We start from the raw sequence: 19,399 nt of genomic DNA, 5'->3' as shown, positions 1-19,399 counted from the left end.
GCCTGGGTGGCTCTGTCTGTTAAGCGTCCAACTTCGGCTCAGGTCACGATCTCACGGTTCATGAGTTCGAGCCACGCGTCAGGCTCGCTGCTGTCAGCTCAGAGCCTGCTTTGGATCCTCTGCCTCCCTCTCTCTCTACCTCTCTCTCTCTCTCCCCCTCTCTCCGTCTGTCTCAAAAATAATTAAAAAAATTAAAAAATTAAAAATAGAAGCCAAATGTGAACATTTCTTATGTCCATGAAAGTGTATCTTTTCTACTTGATCCAGGATCTTCTAATTATCAAAAATTCTTACCGCCAAGAGCTTGCTGAGATGAATTTAATGAGAGCTACACATCTAAAAATTGTTATGATGGATAGGGAGAAAATAGTTGACAAATCATCATGGATTTTATTCAACCCAAACACATAAAAAAATCGGAGCCTTCTAAAACTCCTAAGCCAACTCCATGTTTCTACTGCCAAAGCCAGATGGCCCAGACCAAACAGTGGAGTCAGCCCAAGACGGTCCCACTCATCTCTACGGCCAAGATATGTGACAAGAACTCTGAAGCACCACATCCAACTGCACACATGGCGTTGATGTCAGTCCTGGCACGTTGGACTGGAAATGGCTTCATTCAGCCATGATCATGTAAGTTACATAAACATGTCCTCTGTCCACGCTCAGCCATCCACTGACTCAATAAATAAGCCTTCATGCAAATGTGGAATACAGGGGACGCAGAGAGCACAAAACTGAAAACACGTTGGGAGCTGGAAGAAGCCCTATAGATCATCTAGTCAAATGCACTCACTTTATGGACTCTAGAGGTTTCATAATTTGCCCAACGCCACAGAAAACCCACTGCAGTTTTAGCACTATGAACCAAGTATCTTAACTCCTAGGCTAGGGCAAAAATATACTAGTATTCTGGCTTTGAAGCCATTCGCAAAGAGAACGAATGGCCAGAGAAGAGGCAATGGGTAGTCAGTCATGGGAGACTATCATGGGACACTCCAGTGATTTTCTTAAGAAGGACAATCCATTTCTAGGTGAAGAAGTAACCATACTTATCAGGTTTCCCTAGCTGCTTTTAGTTCTTGTAGAAATGACTTTGCAGATTCTTGTGAGCGGTACCATTGTCATAACCACAACTGTATCAAGCACCTGATTCTTTGTGCCGATATACCAGGCCCTGTACAAAGACAGCTGCCTACATAAGGTGTGAAAAATAGGATAGTATAATTATTGTTGAGACTAGATGGCTTATTTCTAACAAAGTCAGCAGTTTTAAATGTGAATACAAATATTACGTTGGTGTGTGTGCACACACGCAAATTTCATATGGAAAAGGACTATTTTATAACAACAATTTCTCTATACCGGCGAAGATATTTGCCCAGATACATATGCCATGGCAGCCATCTCAGATGACGGAGGACTCTATGTCGGGGTCCTTCAAGCTCAGAGGCCTCATGGCTTTTTGTGGGAGTGGTAAACGGGCACTTCTAGTTCAGCGTCCACCAGGCTGGCATCAAGACATTCGAAAGCTCATTGATTTTCACGTAACTACGTTTTTATATTACACTGAAAGGAGACTAGATGCATATGGACGCTACATCTGCACATACATGGAAAAGCAGATGCACTGGTCGTTAATATTCACTGATGACACTACTGTTTGTGGCTTCTGTGCTTCAGGTATGTATACCTGAGACAGATGGAAAGACTGGGCGGATGTGAAAAGTGATACAGAGTCTCAATTTTCTATGCTAATGGAGCAGCCGTGCAGAAAATCCAAAGGGCTGGATAATCCTTTGGCTGGGCTTAGAACCACAATTGTGTGATTTTTAGCAACAGATTCATCTTTTAAATTCCATCCTTTACAGCCACTATTTTAAGCATAATTCACCCATGCTAAGCTGGGTGATGGGAAGATGTAACTGAGGGTTCCAGCCCCAGTTCAGTGACCTTGGGCAATCCCACCCCATCCACGTGTTCACTAAATGATCGGTGCCTACCCCGTGCCAGATGCTGTGATCAGTATTTTGGAAGCTTCCCACTGCCAAGACATGAAAGCATTGGACCAAAGGATATCCAAGGCCCCGAGTCTCTGCATAATAATCTGTTTGGTTAAGTAAGACTGGAATGAAAAATTCATCCTACGTTAGAATAACCAAGATCTGAAATAACGGAGAGTTTGTGTGTTTCTGCACACACACGCTTGTATCTTCTGCCTCTTCCGCCCATCCCCCCATGGTCACGTCCAGTTAGATCAGCTGGGTCAACTTGTTTCTACCTGATGATTCTAATATTTCTTCCAAGATGCTTACATTTACGGATATCCCTTTGAAAGTAGCACAGAATTTGCCTTCACTCCTCTTAGGCTTGGTAGAGGTGATCTGTCCAATCACAGGGATGTTTTTGTCTTGACCAAAGGGACCATTGGTGCCACTGATGTTTCTACGGTGTGGAGGATCCTCTGGCAGTGGGGAAAGTGGCGGAGGAAACAGCTTTTCTTCTTTCCTTCTATTTGCTCTCCTGGATGAATTGTTCCTGTGTAAACAAAAAGTATAGGGTGTCATAAAGTTTTGTCTCTCTATTGTGGCTTTTCCCATGCTGCTGGTACTTTCGACTTAAGTGATATTTTAGTGGATGGTCTTTTGCCTATGGTGAAGAGTATATATATAAAAATGCACATAGACATAGATATCTATAGAGAGATATAACTATAAATAAATGCAAATGTATGTATCCAAGAATAAACACATGTCTTTGAAGCAGAACTCCATGAAAAATGTAAATGTCTAATGGAGGGTGCTACAGTGTGATATTTGCAACCTTTCAAGATTCCTCTTAATTAGATTTTTATGGAAAATCCAATGCAGACTTTAATCCCGTCATTTTTTAGGATGGTTCCTACTTATTTTGCCCCAGGACTTAACTGCATAATCACACAATGAATGGTACAATAAACAATTAGTGGGGGGATATCTTCTTAAGAAATAGCATGCTTTTACATTACTTAGCTATCAATAACACGCTAAATACTTCTGTGACACGTTGCACACTGTACGTTCACAATGTTCTGTGCCCATTCTGAGGCGTAAGAAGCCCCTGACCTTAAGCTGTTATACTGGAGAGTTCTGATGTGCTCCACTTTCCAGAACCCATTTGAAAACTATTTTGTCATATCGCCACAAGACATCTGTAGTTCTAGAAGTACTCCTGTGCTTTCAGACTGATTTATCTGCCCATTAAATGGGCACCATCAAACAGACAGAGACTTCAAATAAAACAGAACAACTAAAACCTTATGCTAGCTGCTTAACATGGTAATTGGGTCATGGATTTTCATTTTAGTTACTGTCTTAGCCTAATCAATGAAGATTACTTGAATTTTAATCTTTTCTTAGACAACTAATATTGCACTGTGCAGCCATTTACTTTCCATGATTATTGACTACAATTTTCAATAGCAAATTAAGCCAACGAGAATTTATGTTTTCCTCTTGGTCAATTTCAGTCAGTGTCTAGAAATATAGATTTACAATATCTCAAGGCAACAAATCAAAGATGAACAAGCATTCAAGTGGTTTGATTTCCTGCAATGGTAGCAGTCAACGCCGTCTGCTCATTCCACTTCCACTGTGTCGCCCACATTTGCCAACTGTAATAATATTTGCCATCTCTTCCAACTTTTGTTTCATAAATGTGGCCCTATGTCAATTTTTGTCAAGCAGCAACAGTTCTAAAAACATAACTGCTTCTGCCATTACATCAATTAGTTAAAATGAACTAAAAAAATATTTGCCAGTGGATTTTACAAATTGTTTTGACGTGGAGAACCATTTTCGGATAGCTGTGATGTCTGATTAAAACAATGGTGAACATATGGATTCAGACTCCTGTCCACGAGGAAGCTCCACAAACATCAGGCCACCCTAAGTGTAATCAATATGGAGGCATCGGACTTCCGGGTATTTGTATGGAGGGATGTTAAGCATCGCCATGGCATCTATGGTTGGCGGGGGGGGGGGGGGAGGTGAATGGTTTGTTAGCCACAGCCACTTCTCCACTACTTGGGCTGCCTGAGAAGGTAGTGAGGACTTCAGGGGGCAAAGCTGTTCCCTAGAAGCATTGGATTTGCCAGTGGCTACTACAGTCGGGCTAGGCCTTCCCATCTGCCACTGTATACAGGATGCCGCACACAGGCCAGCACACTCTGTGCAGTGGACATTGGTCACCTGGGCCCCTTTCCATGCGTTTGCTAGTGAGCTACAACCATGGGGCCTTTAATAACTTCCTTGGTGAAGGCTACCCAGAGAGCATGTTCTACAGATACGCTCTGTCACCATTATGGCGTCTTACTACGAGAACAGTTTTTGCCACTTTGGGCACCTCTTCGTGTATGGCAGAGGAAGCCAGCAGACAAGAGATGTGTGTCCCCACCACCACTCAGTGCTTCAGAGGTCCTGATGATGGTTCAAGCTCCTGAGGAGGTGCGGGATGCGGGGTGCGGGCGGGGCTTTGCAGGGTCCTCCTGCTGGACAACAGGAACCACAGCTGTCATGGTCTGGTGTGGCATTCTTGGCTAGGTTTAGAACATTCATTTAGAAAAGTGAACGCTGTCTCATAGAAATTTCCAAGGATTGGGTTTGCAGGGTCGACAAGGCACAAGGAGTGGACAGAGCAGACATGGATTTGTTTGATGAGCCTAAGAACCTGCTTCGGGCCCCTCCTGAATGAGAAATGCTACTAGGTAAACACTGCTTTCCTAACGACTACAAAAGCAGAAAGACCGTAAAGACCATGAGTTAGAAACACCATTTTATGAAGAACCAATTCAGATTATGGCACATTTACTGAATAGTTGGTCATCAATCTTCCACGACATGGGAGAAATAACAGGTCACTGGGCTGCTTAGGGAGACTGGCATCAGAGACTGATGGTTGTGGCAACGCCTCCTGCCTTTTCCTGGTGCCTTCAAGTGGCCTGAACTGGTCAAAGCCTGGGAACTGGGAAGGTAGTGCCACCCACTGACGCCATTTTAGTCCATCCTCTAGGAAAGGAGAAGGGCCATGGAAGGACCATGTTTGACCACTGGGGAAGTGAGCCACAGGCCTGGCTCACTCTGTGGTGAAGGGCTCAGCTTGCCCCATTGCAGGGGCTGCCAGTTCTGAGAAAGCCAAATATGCAACGGGATGTTTCAGAGCGAAGTTATACCCGGGATACACAGGCACCACACAAAGCGCTATGGAGCCTCTGGCAGAGGGGCAGCTCAGGGCCCAAATCTTATTATACCAGGTGGGTAGCGTGGTAATTGGCCTTTTCCTACCTCTCATCTCAAAACAACAAGGATCTAAGCAAATATAAGCTGAAAACTTATTTCCGACATCTTACGTGTGGCTGATTGATGCCATATCACTGATGTTAAACAGTAATCTGTGAAATCAATTGTTAGCAGCAGTAAGCCAGATTGCCTCTCTGCTCTGGGCTGCTAATAGGCTCCAAAACTGGTCCTTGATGGAAGTAATCTCTAATGTTGAATGAATTTATGGCAATAATTATCCAGACGGAATGGTTCCAGTAGCTGACGTGACTGTTAGTTAAGTGATATTTACAAGATGGAAGCACTCGGTCCCAACACTTGGTAGCAACAGAGGGGGGATCTTGTCTGAGGAAGGCTGGGGCCCTTTGAGTGAGGGGACAAGGGGGCCTCACGCCTGACTCTGGCCCTTTGGTGCAAAGAGGGAGAGGTGGAAGGGGCGCCAGCCGGTTGGAATGAACATACGTATCTTCAGCGGGCTTTCCCTGACACGCAACTGCCCCTCATCTCCCTGGCCTCCTCAGACGTGTCATGTCCCCGGCCTCCGAGGAGTTCAGGAGGTACCTACTAGTCCTCAAGCTCTGTATTAAGGTTAAGTAATGGCACCAGCGACGAGGCAGCATCGGGGGCATCCTGTTAAGGCCAAGGGGTTGTTTTCATCACTATCAAAACTAGAAGTGTCCTAGAAGCAGGTGATCTGCTTCAAGTGACGGGTGCTTCTTGATTCTGTCCCTTTTTAATTCATTTACTCCTTTTACTCTTCCCTTAGTGCTGAAAGTTCACTTTGGTCCTCCACATGAGTTAGAGTAAAGAAACACGGCTAGAAAGCTCATGGAGTCCCCCCAAATGTGGCAGCCTGTATTCCCCCCCTTTACACCACCCTCGTTAGACCGGTGGCCAGGGACAGCTGTCAGGACTGGACTGAGCAACTTCTGTTTTCTTACTTACCATCCCTCTGAAACCGGACCGCCACCGTCCCCCACCCCCAACAAAAGGCTTCAGTCGACGTTTCTAAAGAATCTGAACAATCGAGGTGTCATACAAAGACAGGGTAACCACTCACTCTTTAGTGTTGGGAGGCTTGTGGGGTGGGGCTGGTGAGATGCATGGGGGCAGCAGGCAGATAGCGGCGGCCTCCTCCAGACGTGGCTTCTTCTCAGGGATTTTCTCTGCAATTTCCGTTGGCTTTAATGGGAAGAAAAATACAGTGTTTGAAATACATGGCACATGCAGACATTTAAAACGCACGAGCGAGGGAGACAGTTTGCTTCTATTTTAACTTCTAGATTAGCCAGGGGAGTTAAACGCACATCTCTGATCAGAAAGGAAAGCAATCGGCCTTGCCTAGCTTACTTCCTACCAAGAAGTTGGCATTTCAGTAAGCTGAGCTGCGACGTGACCCTCTGATTAAAGATTGGGTGGCACAGGAATCTCCTACCAAAAGCAAAGAGAATCTATAATTTTCAGACCCTGGCTGCACTGCCGTCATCCCTAGGAGTGGGGAAACGGTGACAGGGCAAGAGCCCCAGACTTTCTGTGGCAGCCATTAAAAGTAATACTACCCAAATATCACGATGAGATGGTGTTACTCTAAAAAACTACCCTGAGATCTGGAGGTACAACAGAATGAGCCTATGAGATACAAATTCACTTGCCTAAAGGTATTTGAAATGGAAGAGGCCAGTTTGGGTTTTCCCTTCTGATGATAGTTTTTTTTGTTTTTTTGTTTTTTTTTTTAAATAATTTCTACACCCAACGTGGGGCTTGAACTCATGAGCCCGAGATTAAGAGTTGCATGCTCTACTGGCTGAGAAAGCCAGGCATCCCTCTCCTTCTGATGATAATTTGTAGCACTGGAATTCAGCCCTAACCTCTCGCAGGTGAGGTTTCCACAAGTCAGGCCAACCACACAGGTCAGGGGACCCAGCGGGCTGGGTAGACTGTGTGTCGGCCAGGAACCCGGGTCATCAAAGTATCACCCAGGTGCGGGGATGCTGATGTGTGTCTGGGGAAATTCACAAGGCCCAGAGAATGCATTTTTGACCTTAGGAGCACTTGGGTGCCCGGCTGCTGCCAGGGTGGGGACTGTGGCATGTGGACATGAAAGCAGGAGTCGCTTAAGGAGCCCATCCCAGGGACTGGCTACCTGGGGCAAGGCAACGGCCTTCATGGTCTTTCCTACACATCATAATCCTTCATGTACCATATCGGATACTCTTCACACTGGCTGCCAAACCCGGACCGTTCCTAACACATCCTCCCCGGTCATGTCAAATACTTCCCCGTGGAAAGCAGCATTGCCTTCCCGAAAGACTGCAATGCACTGCCATGAGCCTCCTTGCAAATGGGACTCCAGATCAAGTTCGCCAACACACAGCCACTGCTCATGCTCACTCGGCAGGCCACCGGGGACAGCTTACCTTGTGCTTACGCTTGCCCTTAGGGGCGGGTTTTTCCACAGCCGCAGCAGCGGTCTGGCGCTTAGGCTTCGGCGCAGTCTCCTTGGGGTCTGGCTTGGCTGGTGCTGCTTGCAGTGCGTTGTGACCGGGTACTCTAGACAGCAGGTCAAGGTCAATCTTCACCCAGAGATTTTTCAGATTCTCGTGATCTCGTAGAGGTGACAGAAGCTCCGTTTGCATGACAGGGATGGGCGAAAAAGCTGGTTCCTCACTATTGACGGATATGTTGCTGCTGCTGCTGCTGCTGCTGGTACTGCTGACCAAGGTGCTGAGGGTCAGGCTGGCACCACAGGTTTCCTTCGATTTGGCAGAATTGCCCCCGGGAGCAATGCAAGGAGGCAGGACTTTGATCTGCAGGGTCTCTTCCTGATCTGTGTTGGAATCAGATGTAGATGAATCCGTTTCGATGAATTCCCGGGACTTTGGCACGATCTTGCCAGGCCCTCTGTACTTCTTTTTCTCGGCGGCCAAGGGAATGTTTGGCCTTGGTTCCTTCCTAGGGACTGGTTTGTGGGCAGATGGTTTGTTGCGGCCTCTTGGTGGATCAGGAAGCTCCACGCTTTCTTTTTCTTTGGGGGTGCTGCTGGTAATATTTGGTTTGGGCCAGGTAAACTCGTCAATGCTGGTGTTCTTCTCGACTTTTTTGGGCTGTTTTTTTCCAATTGTCCTTTGGGAAGCTGTCTCAATAGTTGTTGACAACTTATGCTTCAAAGCCTTTGTTTCTGGAGTTTTCTGGGTAGGCCGTGGACGGGCTTTCTCCCTGATAAGACTGAGGAGAGGCCTCTCTTTGGGTTCAGCCAGGACCTGGCTGGGGTTTGTCTTCACTTTGATCTGGACTTCCATTGGCTGGATGATTGGAGGAGGCACAGAAACCGTCTCCATGGGCGTTTCATTTTGGCCACAAATAAACGACTTGTTCTGGGAAGTCACTTTGTTAAGCCATTTATCCAACTGCCACTTGTTGGTTGAGGGCGGCTCAGGCTGCGGATGAGAAGCGACAGCAAGAAAGAATTTCACCTCTTGGAAGAATCTGGACGGACACTCGGTACGCCGAGTGCATTTAGAAACACACATGGAATCCACACTAATCAAATTACCCAGGTAGACAAAGACTCCACAACCCAGCCCCGATCTGCTTATGTCAACAAATGTCTACTCCTCTTCTGAAAACATTCTCCACTCTGGCCAGGAAGGAAAGAATTCTTCACAGAGGGTTTTTCCAGAGAGTGGGCAGGGAGGCCTGGCAGGGAAACCTGTTCCCCAAATCCTTTGGTGGGACTCATTGCCCAACCTCTCACCAGGAGGCAGAGGTAATGATCTCGGGTCCTGAAGACCCATGCAAGCGTGCCTCACATGTAATTCAAAAGGAAAGGCTTCCTCTCTGCCAAAGTGCCAGTGCCTCCTATATGATGCTGCAGTTCACTGCAAAAAGAACAAGCCTTTTCTCTTTTTACTGAAGGATGAAAAGATCTGACTTCCAAAAAAGAAAAAACACTGCATTTTTGTCAGTGTATGGGCAATAACCAATTTATGGGGACATGCATGCAGGCATTAGCGTCCGCTGTTAAGCCATGGAAATGACGCGTACAATTCAGGTGCTTGATTCCCCACTCTGAATTCTGCCTGTTGAACTAAAAGAGCCATCGTTTTTATTAGAACTGCTCTTCTTCTGAAAGCCGTCAGCTGAGGCTTATGGCACCAGCCAACAGAGGGTGACAGAATTAAAAACACTTGAGTAGCTGGGATTCCAACCCGCACAGGGCAATGTCAGGGAAGGGTCGAGGAAATCGTATCGGCTGCCACTGTTGGTTAAGGGCATGAGCTCTGGCAGGTGCACAGAGCCCGATTTCGGTCCTGGGTCTCCCAGTGTCCACCTGGGAGATGCTGGGAAAGTTCTCTCTCAATCTCTCAGAACCTTATTCTTTATTCTATAAAATGGGGATAAGGATAGCGAGGACCCCAGAGAATTGTTCTGAGGATAACGTGAAAAAGAGCAGGTCAAGGGCTTCTCAAGGAGCCCGGCACATGGTCCACGTTCAGATTATTACAAACGAGTGTCCACAGAGCCCTGGACGGACCTGCTTGCTGTACGAGGCGCAGGCTTGGGGGAACTGAGGGGTTATTCTGGACTCAGAGACGAAGGGAGGGGAAGAGCACATTTTTTATTTCAAAAGTATAATTTTGGTATTTTATGGAGCTGTGTTAAATGTGTTCATGAATTATTATCAAACACACTTGGAGGCTGCAAATTGAAATTAAAAAAAAAAAAAATCCATCACATTTCTTGGGTCTTACTTGCCAAGTAGCAATTCAGCACTTCAACCTGGAGTAAGGGGTGGTGTCCCCACGACCAGAAGTGGGTGTTGACTGGTTCTCTCAAAAGAGAAGTTGCTATCCCAGGTATCACTCTTCCAGATTTTACACATGACGAGGCTTGAGGCTCAGACAAGCTAAGGGAGTCACAGGGCAAGAAATGTCTTTCTTGAAGGGACTGTGCATACACACGTTTTCGAGGGAAAAAACGATGTCAAATACCCAAATACCTTCCTGAAGTATTCATCGTGCCGACAGCGTGTGTGCGTGTGTGCGCGTGTGTGTGCGTGGGTGACAGGGAAATCATGGTCGCGGCCCTGGACGCTTCACCCACCTCTGGCGTGGCCGCACGAGGCGCCTCATTGGACTCGCTGTCAGTGGTGCTGCTTTCAGTGTCAGAGTCTGACTCGGAGCTGCTCTCAGAGTCACTGGAGCTGCCGGAGCCCCCGCCGGCTTGCACCGCAGGTGGGGGCTGAGGAGTGGCCAAGAGCGGGCTGAAAGAAAAATGACATCATCCGCTGCCTCATTTAGTCTCGAATCAGCGGGCAACGAGCACCCCCGCGGCCACGTTCGGCATAAGGACCCACGATCTGCTGGATACAGGCAGAATGGAGCCCACCGTCCCATTCCACACGTGGGAAACGTGAGGCTCGGGAGGCCCCGTGAGCGGCCAGAGGTCAAACGTGCGGCCAAGTTCCTCGGGTTCCGTCACACTGCCTCCCCTCTCAGGAAGGCCTTGCCTCCCGCATTCCACATGAAAACTTTAGACCAAGGTCGCATGCCTTCCCGACACAGATACACATACCACATGCCGCACGCAGCCTTAAATTCTTAATGGTCCCGTGTTGTTTTTAGTTGAGATAATTTTTCATTTCCGGGTGCCATCTCGTTCAGAAACCCAGAGGTTTGTCAAGGGGCTGTGATCTCAGTTATACACACAGTATAGTTAGTTCTCTCGCCGAGGATGAGTGAATTCAAGCCCCATCTGAATCGGAGGAAACTGAGGTCCAGAGGGAGGGAGGCTTGCCTCTGCCTGCCCCCCCCCCCCCAGCGAGTTGGACAAGTGAGGGGAGAACGCCAAGGGCAGGGACTGTGGGAAGCATCTTCCCTGCCAGGTGCCCGGCACCCGGCACCCAGGTGACCGCAGTCCCCATTTCTCGGCCGCCTCCATCCCAATATTTGTAAACTCTTTGTAAGACTCTTACCGGGAGGTTATGGTCATAAAGGACTGAGCAAGTCTAATGACGGATTTCAAATTTGTACAGCTGACCAAGCAAAGCATTTGAAAATTGATACCATTCACCACTCTGCCTTTAATGCTAATCAACAGTCTTCCTTACTAATCGTTTGCTCCCCGTGCTCGTAACAAATCAGCCTCTGCTGCCGCTTGGCATGTTGGGCTCTGTCACTGCCCCCTGCCCTCCGGCTCAGTGTCACAAGTGGGGCTGTAACCTCAGGAAGTTGGAAGGGCTCTCATCTTCCCATCTCATGAGCCCAATACCCTCTTTGCAGGGAAGTTTCATCATGGTGACGCCGGGGCCGGGGGCCAGAGCAGTGTCACTGCTGGGCCGGCGGGCCGGCCCACCCATCGGCCGGGGCTCACGGCCGCTCATGCTCCCAGCTCCTGGCCCGGCTCTCCCCCCTCAGTTCAGTCAGGAGAGTCCAGTCCTAGTCCCGGAGGGCATCTCGTCCTGTGGTCCCACCTTCAAACTGGAGCAAGAAGGACCCCAAGGACCCCTCTGCCCAAGACTGCTTGCCTGCCCCCATCTGCCCCTCTCAGCAGTGGCTATTTTTTTCTCCATACTCAGCCGCTGATTGGGAAGGAACAGGATCCCTTTTAAGCCAGCATGGGCCCCTTGTCAGTCACTATCCCGTGCAGAGAGCCTTTTCATTCCATGTACCTTGCCTCCCTAAAGACTGCCCCTTTAATCTCCCAGGTAGGTATTTTCTTTCATATAGCAAAGCTCATTTTAAAATGCTATCTGCTAAGTAAATGCTATCCGAAAGTACATTTCTCTGCCAAACACACCAAGAGATTAGGGGAAGCAGAGGAAATAGGGGACTGTATCTCCTGGGAAGGTGCACGCACGTGTGTGTGTGTGTGTGTGTGCATGTGTGTGTGTCCTGGACCGCGGGGGCAGGGACCTACAACTCTCCTTAATGGCAGTAAAAACTCTGTATTTATGCAAAGCACCCTCTAAATCTAATCAATTGCTTTTGTCTTTGGTTACTAAATAAAGGCCGAGGGAACAGATTTAATGAGACCAGCTCAGCCGTTATGCTAACTTGGCCTTGATTCCCCCCAAGTAAAGTTTTAAGTCCAGCACAGAGCATCCACTGGCCTGAGCTGACTGGCTGCTGGACTGCGATAAAATCGACCTCATACTCATGATTTGCAAGTGAAAAGTGGTCACCTAGTTTTCTTTCATAGCTGCATCCATTTCTGCATTCTCATAAGACTCAGGCCATCCTAGCATTACCAAACTTGACTCTAGATTTACTTTGGAATATTTCTGGATAGCGTTTCCATTTACTGGATTATTCTCGAGCAACTGCTGTAAGAAACAAAACAATCCCAGGGATTATTCCCTTACAACCAAATGCATTGAGGTGATATACACAAGGCACAGATATTTTATTTACCAGAATAAACTTATTCATCAGTTACATCACAGTCAAGCTTCATGGACTTAGTTGGAAACTTGTATGTGTGCATTTGTACACAGTTGTTCCTTATCCACAGCACTTTGAAGCGGAGAAGAATTCTGATGTTCAGATTTTTTAAATTTTGATGTGAATATACCATATATATCATATATATGTGTATATATAGTGTGTGTATGTATATATATGTATATGTGTGAATACATATATGTATGGATGTGTGTGTATATACGTGTATTACCTCAAGTGGGATCTGGGGAAGCACCCTTTCATAAAACTCAAAAACTCATTAATATTGTTACCGTAACATCATCAGTTAAGAGGAATAAAGACTTTAAATAAATATCTGCACATCAGTTGAGGTTGGGCTCTGCCGTGAAGTGAGTTTGTCTCAAAGTTACTGAAAATGAAAGCTCTTAGGACTTTTTCAATTTCAGAATTTTGATTAAGGGATTGTGGATGTGGACAGAAACCACATATGAAAAACTGACTCTAACTATTTGTCTAAGTTAAGTATAGATAGATAGAGACATGAAATAAAGACCGTTTCAAACCTCAGAGTAACCTTGATTGAGACCCAATAAAATGAGACCGGAAATTATTTTCCCTAAGACTTCTTACAGCTAAATCTATTGCTGTGTCCTCAGGAAGGACCCCATGGCCAGTCAATATTGACAACGACCCCTTAAAGGAAAGTAGTGTAGAAAGAACAGGAAGAGCTTCACCAGCTTTTCAGATCCACACTGACGAACATGGATACGTAGGGGTGAGAGGGAAAGTGGACTTGAATTCAGAGAGGACACAAAGAGGACTCAAACTGGGGGTGAAGGACTGGAGCATCTTAATGAGAAAGAATTGCTTTCTCTGGGCAGTTGCACGGTTGGAAACAGGGAGAGCCAGTGATCGTGGGAGGGAATAACAGTTGTTTAAAATGGAAGCAAAACTGCGCTCCCCAGTACCTTCTTATGCCTCTATTATCTACCTGCTGTTCCCAGGCTTGCTGGAGAATCTGGCTGCACCCCACTTGCTGAGGAACGCAAGCCACGTATTTGAGTGTATCTGACCCTCACTTCCTCTGGGCCCACCTAGCACCGAGCTGGAGCAGCTCCCGGGAACAAAAAATGAATACAAAACCGAAACACCGTCTTCACAAGCAGTACAAACATCAATAACAGAATGACTGGCCTAGGGCCACATTCTTGTCTGGAATCCACGGTGGAACTTTCAACTTGGCAAATCATCACAGGTCTCCGCTGAAACCCGTTAGCTGTGCAGCTAGTTAAAGTCCCCCTTCTGCTACATTTATTTTCAGACATCGCCAGTTTATTTTCCAAATGTATATTAAAGTGGCTACGAGTGAAGCTAGCGCATGCCATACTTGATTCTGCCTAGGAGATGGACTAATGTGCGGTTTACACATTCTTCATTTGCCAAACTGTACTAGAATTATTTCCCACGCACCATTTCCTCTCGTATTTTACTAAACTGCTTTTTAAAAGAACGCTAGTGGTTACGACAAAGATAATGTGTTATACTAAAAATCATTAACATTCGATGTATTAAACGGTCTAAACTCCCGAGTCTGTAAATATTAAAACTGTGCTCTTGGACTTCACCCCGATGTAATAAAACTTCTCAAAGGACCCACATTTGTAACAACTTCAAAGTCAGCTGCTCAACCTTTCCAGAGATCAGATTCTGCTATTGTGTTCATCAGGGTAAGAAGCCTTCATTGAGTAGGTGAGGCCTCATTTTAACCCCGACCCCATTTGATAGGTCTTCGTGGTTGCAGGCCAGACGGAGTGCAAAGGGGCTGGCTTGGCAAGTCAAAGACCCTAGTGGGGAAATGCAGGGTTAGGGAGAGGGATCAGAGAGTAGGCCAGTGGGACAGAAGTCCAGGGGGCATTGACGATGCCTTCTCCGGGCAGGGTTGGCGCTGGTGTGGAAGGCTTGAGCATCCCAGAGGAGAAAGACGGGTTGTAAGCGCAAGTCCAAGTACCTTAATCTCTAGACATGACAGTCTCTCTATGCTTACGCTGACCAGGCCTTTTCTGCAATAAAGGACTCAGGTCATGATACCATAAGATAGTTCGAAAGCCATAGGAAGGAACTGGGGGTACTTTGCCTGGAGAAGACTCGGGGGCAGGGAGGAGGGTGTTCCTATGACGAGTCTTCAAAACCCCGGAAGGTCTGTCCTGTGTGAAAGGGGGTGGGCTTGTTCTGAGGGCCAAGGTAAAACCAGGACCAATGAGCTGGACATCCGGTCTGGAAGATTTCACCTCAACGTCAGGGAAGACTTTTAAAAACCTATACCTGGGGCTGTAGGTCAGGGGCGCCTGGGTGGTGACAGTTACGTGTCCTACTCTTGATTTTGGTTCAGGTCCTGATCTCACAGGCTTGCGAGACCACGAGCCCTGTGTCGGGCTCTGCACTGGCAGCGGAGGAGCCTGCTCGGGATTGGCTCTCTCTTTCTCCCTCTGCCCCTCCCCTGCTCATGCTCTCTCTGTCTCAAAATAAATAAATAAACTTAAAAAAATCTACAGCTGGTCACAGAGAGAAGCCAAGGCTTTGTAGGCCCGCGAGCTCAAGACCTTTAGATGACCAGATAGCTGGCAACAGAGAACATGGTAGAAAGATTTCTATCGTGGGTCCCAAGTGGGCTTGGATGATCTTTAAGGTGTTCTCCAACTCAAAGATTCTGATCCTTATGAAAGTACAGTGTATAGGGAATTTTATGGGGGACTTTTTAGGACCATAGACGAAGTGTGTGAGGAGATGTCTGCACAATCCAATGTGCTCCTTAAGGCTGCTCTTGGCAACATTTTATCAGTCACAGAGCTCTTGTGTGAGCCTTAAAGGATTAAGGCTGCATTTCTGTGGGGCTAGTTTATAAATCAGACTTTTCACTAATTCAGATTAACAGCTCCCAGAAAGCCAAACATCTGCATCAGTACTGATTCTAATCCTAATTTAACTGTAAATTCCTTCCTCAGGAGAGAAACAGGGATGATGAATTGGCCATTCTACTCAATCAAGCTGTGTGGGCATCAAAAAAGAAAGGTTCCAGAACGGAAGACAACTTTTTAGTGGGAGACGTACATGGGAAGGGTCCGACAAGCAAGGGTCTGACCAGGTACCGGTCTTGGCAACATATTTCACAAGGCCCAGAATGTGCCCGAGGCAAGTAGCAGGAGGTGTTTGACAGGGAGTCCTGTATTATTAAACCCTTGTCTTTAGTTGAGACTTGTATGAATTTCAGCAACATGACCCCTTTCCAGTTTTACAGGGTTCAAACGTCTGTCTACCAGATGATTTGAAATGCTTCCATATTTGACGTCATCATCAAGTTGCAAAGGGATAGCCCTGGGGCAAAGGAGTATATGCAGAGGCATAATACATAAAACAGATAAAGGCAGAGTTGCCCTGGTGGAAACAGGAATAGGGTAGATAGTAGGGAGAGGGTGTTCCCAGTAGTGTGTCCTCTTCTCTGGGGTGGGTGGCCCCCAAACACAGTTTGAAAGTAAAATGCTTCACACCCCAACATTATCACCAGCAACTCAGGATCAAGCATCTTTTGTGGTAATGGACTGATGCTGTTCATGAGCGCACAGAGAATCACCGTCCAGCTCTAATTCAGGCCACACCAGAGTTCGTCTTTGCCCAACGTGCGCACACTGGGTGTTGCCCTTTTGTCCGATCCTGGTGTTACTGAACGTGACATTGTTCAAAGCCCTGACCGACTGATGAGAGCTGTGGTTGGCCAAATAATGACTCCCCTAACCGTGTCCACGTCCTAATCCCTAGAACCTGTGACTATGGTACCTCATGTGGCAAAAGGGATTTTGCAGATCTGAAGAAATTCAGGATTTGAGATGGGGAGACGATCCTGGCCTGGATAATCTGGGTGGCCCCCATGTAATTGCAGGGTCTCTAGGAGGCAGAGCTCGGTGTCAGGAAGGCACTAGTAGATTAGTGCCACAGCAATGGGTGATGAACTTCTGGAGAAGCTGTGAGTCGATCATTTGGAACTTTCATAAGGAGTGGAAATGCCTATTTGTCCTAACTTACCTGACACCTACTTCCTTTCTGAGGTGATGATACTGATGAGTGATTTTGCCAATGGCTTCTCATAATTACATTTGATTTGCAGCCGGTATGGTTTGGCTAGCCTTTCTTTTTTTTTTTTTAATTTGTTTTTAATGTTTATTCATTTTTTGATAGAGACAGAGCATGAGTGGGGGAGGGGCAGAGAGAGAGGGAGACACAGAATCCAAAGCAAGTTCCAGGCTCTGAACTGACAGCACAGAGCCCGACGTGGGGCTCGAACTCACAGACCATGAGATCATGACCTGAACCGAAGTCTGACGCTTAACCGACTCAGCCACCCAGGCACCCCTGTTTGGTTAGCCTTTCTGGGGACTGACCAGACCCAGGCCCTTGTCTTCTTTTCCTGCTTGTGGCCTGTCTCCATTTTCAGGCTATTTCACACATTGAAATAGCTACATTTCCTCTACTGCTCTGTTTTTGTTTTTAATTTTAAAGATCTAATAGGCTGGTAAGTTTCATGAATCAGGGAGCATCCCATCTAGCCAACAGACAGTTCCCTCCCCTACTGGTTTTAAAGAAGTAGTTTTAGTCTAGTGGGAAGAGCGTGGGATTGGAAGTCAGAGGATCTCTTGAATGTCACCTTGGATACTTTATTATTGTGTGATCTTAGACTAAGCACTTAACATAGGGTCTCAGATCCTTTGCCTGTAAAATGGGTCTACTATATCACAGGCAGCGAGAGGACCAAGTGAGCACATTTAGTTGAGGCTTCTCAAGCTTTAGCGTATGCACGAATCACTGGGAGACTCATTAATGTGCAGACTTGAATTAGCTAGGCCCCGATGGGGCCTGAGTTCCGCATTTTTACTACACTCCCAGGTGATGACGATATTTCTGATCGGTGGGCTGCACAGAGAGGAGCGAGCCTAAAACCTACATGGGCTACTCAGACATAAGCTGCTGGGGCAAAACATAAGTTGGTGGATTCGAAACTGAGGGAAAAATCACCATTTGGAGGTCACCTGTGGATTTTAAATGTCCATAACTATCATGTCCTCCATCAGCAACAGATAAATTTGACCACCTTTTGCCACTTTAAATCTAACCTGGTCAAGTTTAAGTTCAAATTCTATCAAGTTCATTTGGGCAATTGGGCCCGAAGAGTTTTTCTCAGATTCCTTCTGATAGGCTTACAACCATCCTGAGGGCTACCTGCCCGCGCCACTAGGTGGCCAAATGCACGATTGTTTCCTCTGAGTGTGGCACACGGATCACTGCGAGGCTCAAAAGGCGGCTTGCCACTATCCTCGCCGAGCGTTAGGGAGGTATTGCATTGCACGGATGGTCATCGCTGGGCCCCCACTTTCACGACCGTCCTGTGAGGTAGACCCTCTTACGACTTCCATTTTATAGCTGACAACACTGAGACTGAGTACCAAACAATGGCAAGGTGAAAACTAGTTTTAAGGATATTATGGGACACAATTCAATGTGCAGCTTCAAAGAAATGAAAGAAAGCCAAAAAGCAAGGCATCTGGCTTCCGCCTAACGCAGCCCAAGGTGCGACAGCACTGCGGAGGGTGCCAGCATGCTCCCAGGAAGGCTGGTCAATGCTGGCTAATGGGCCAGCTATGTCTCGAGAGCATCACGCTCCGCATTTGGGAGAATACACCGATATTTAAAATTTTCTGGAAATAATTAAAAACCACACAGACTTCTCCACTAGCAGTCGGAGCTGCTTCAATCAAACAGCTAAACAGGTGGGAAAAAACCATACACAGCCGAGTATTTTTGTCCCTTTTGCCTTTAAAGTACGTTTTCTAAAAAATGGGAGCGAGGGAGAGAGCAAAGGCAGGCAAGTGGATGTGAACGCTGCCTCCCTTGAGCCCTGGTCTCCAAGCAAAGCAGAGAAGGAATGATTGGCAGTTCGCATTCATAAGGATCCCAGAGACGGCCAGATGCTAGGAATCTCTAACAAGGTCGAAGCCTTCCAACAAAGAATTCCATCAGTCACAAATTGTAGGTGAAGCAGGGTATGTGCCCTGACCGGGTGACCCAAACCCAGAAGCTGCTTCCACGCAGGGATCTCTTCCCTGTATCCACAGAACTGGTCTGGAGATGGGCAGCAGAGCCTGGGCAGTAGGCAAGCTGAATATTCTAGGAGAGGACAAAGCAGGCTGGAGATAGGGGCGGAGCAGCTCAACACGAGCCCCTGCCTCTTGATTTGGGAAGTGGGCATCCCTCTTCCAGTGTCTCCCTAGACTCCATTTCTTCTTTGACGTCTCTCAATGCCAATCTCCTTATCAGTACTGTCTGCTCCCCTTCATGTCTGATTTGTTACTTGATGTATCACAGACACTTGATTTAGAGGGTAAGCTTCTAAGGCCAGAGGCTTCATCATACACACACACACACACACACACACACACACACACACACACTATAAAATGCTTCATGCACCTAAGACACCCTAGAGTAAAGCCCTGAAGAAATCTTCTCTGTAGATTTCTGCGAAGATGGTCCCTGGGTGTATCCACGGCCTACCGTCTATGTCCCTATGGTCCCAAAAGGATACTGTCATCATTGGATCAACAAGACCAAAAT

At 47.0% G+C, this 19,399-nt stretch overlaps 1 protein-coding gene across 1 annotated transcript in view; it reads right to left on the bottom strand.

The window, feature by feature from the left end:
* Positions 1-19,399, bottom strand: part of AFF2 (ALF transcription elongation factor 2) — a 454,379-nt gene that overhangs the window by 24,543 nt on the left and 410,437 nt on the right. The window contains exons 11-14 of the mRNA XM_053891974.1: positions 10,419-10,578; positions 7,733-8,752; positions 6,376-6,497; positions 2,316-2,538 (exon numbers count right to left, since the gene is read on the bottom strand). Of these exons, the coding sequence (XP_053747949.1) occupies positions 2,316-2,538; positions 6,376-6,497; positions 7,733-8,752; positions 10,419-10,578 (1,525 nt within the window). The remainder of the gene's footprint in view (positions 1-2,315; positions 2,539-6,375; positions 6,498-7,732; positions 8,753-10,418; positions 10,579-19,399) is intronic.

The sequence above is a fragment of the Panthera pardus genome, unplaced genomic scaffold (assembly GCF_024362965.1).
Source record: "Panthera pardus isolate Hobbes unplaced genomic scaffold, ASM2436296v1 HiC_scaffold_27, whole genome shotgun sequence".
NCBI classification, from domain to species: domain Eukaryota; kingdom Metazoa; phylum Chordata; class Mammalia; order Carnivora; family Felidae; genus Panthera; species Panthera pardus.
The sequence above is the reverse complement of the archived record's forward strand: the minus strand, read 5'-3'. Positions and strand labels throughout refer to the sequence as shown.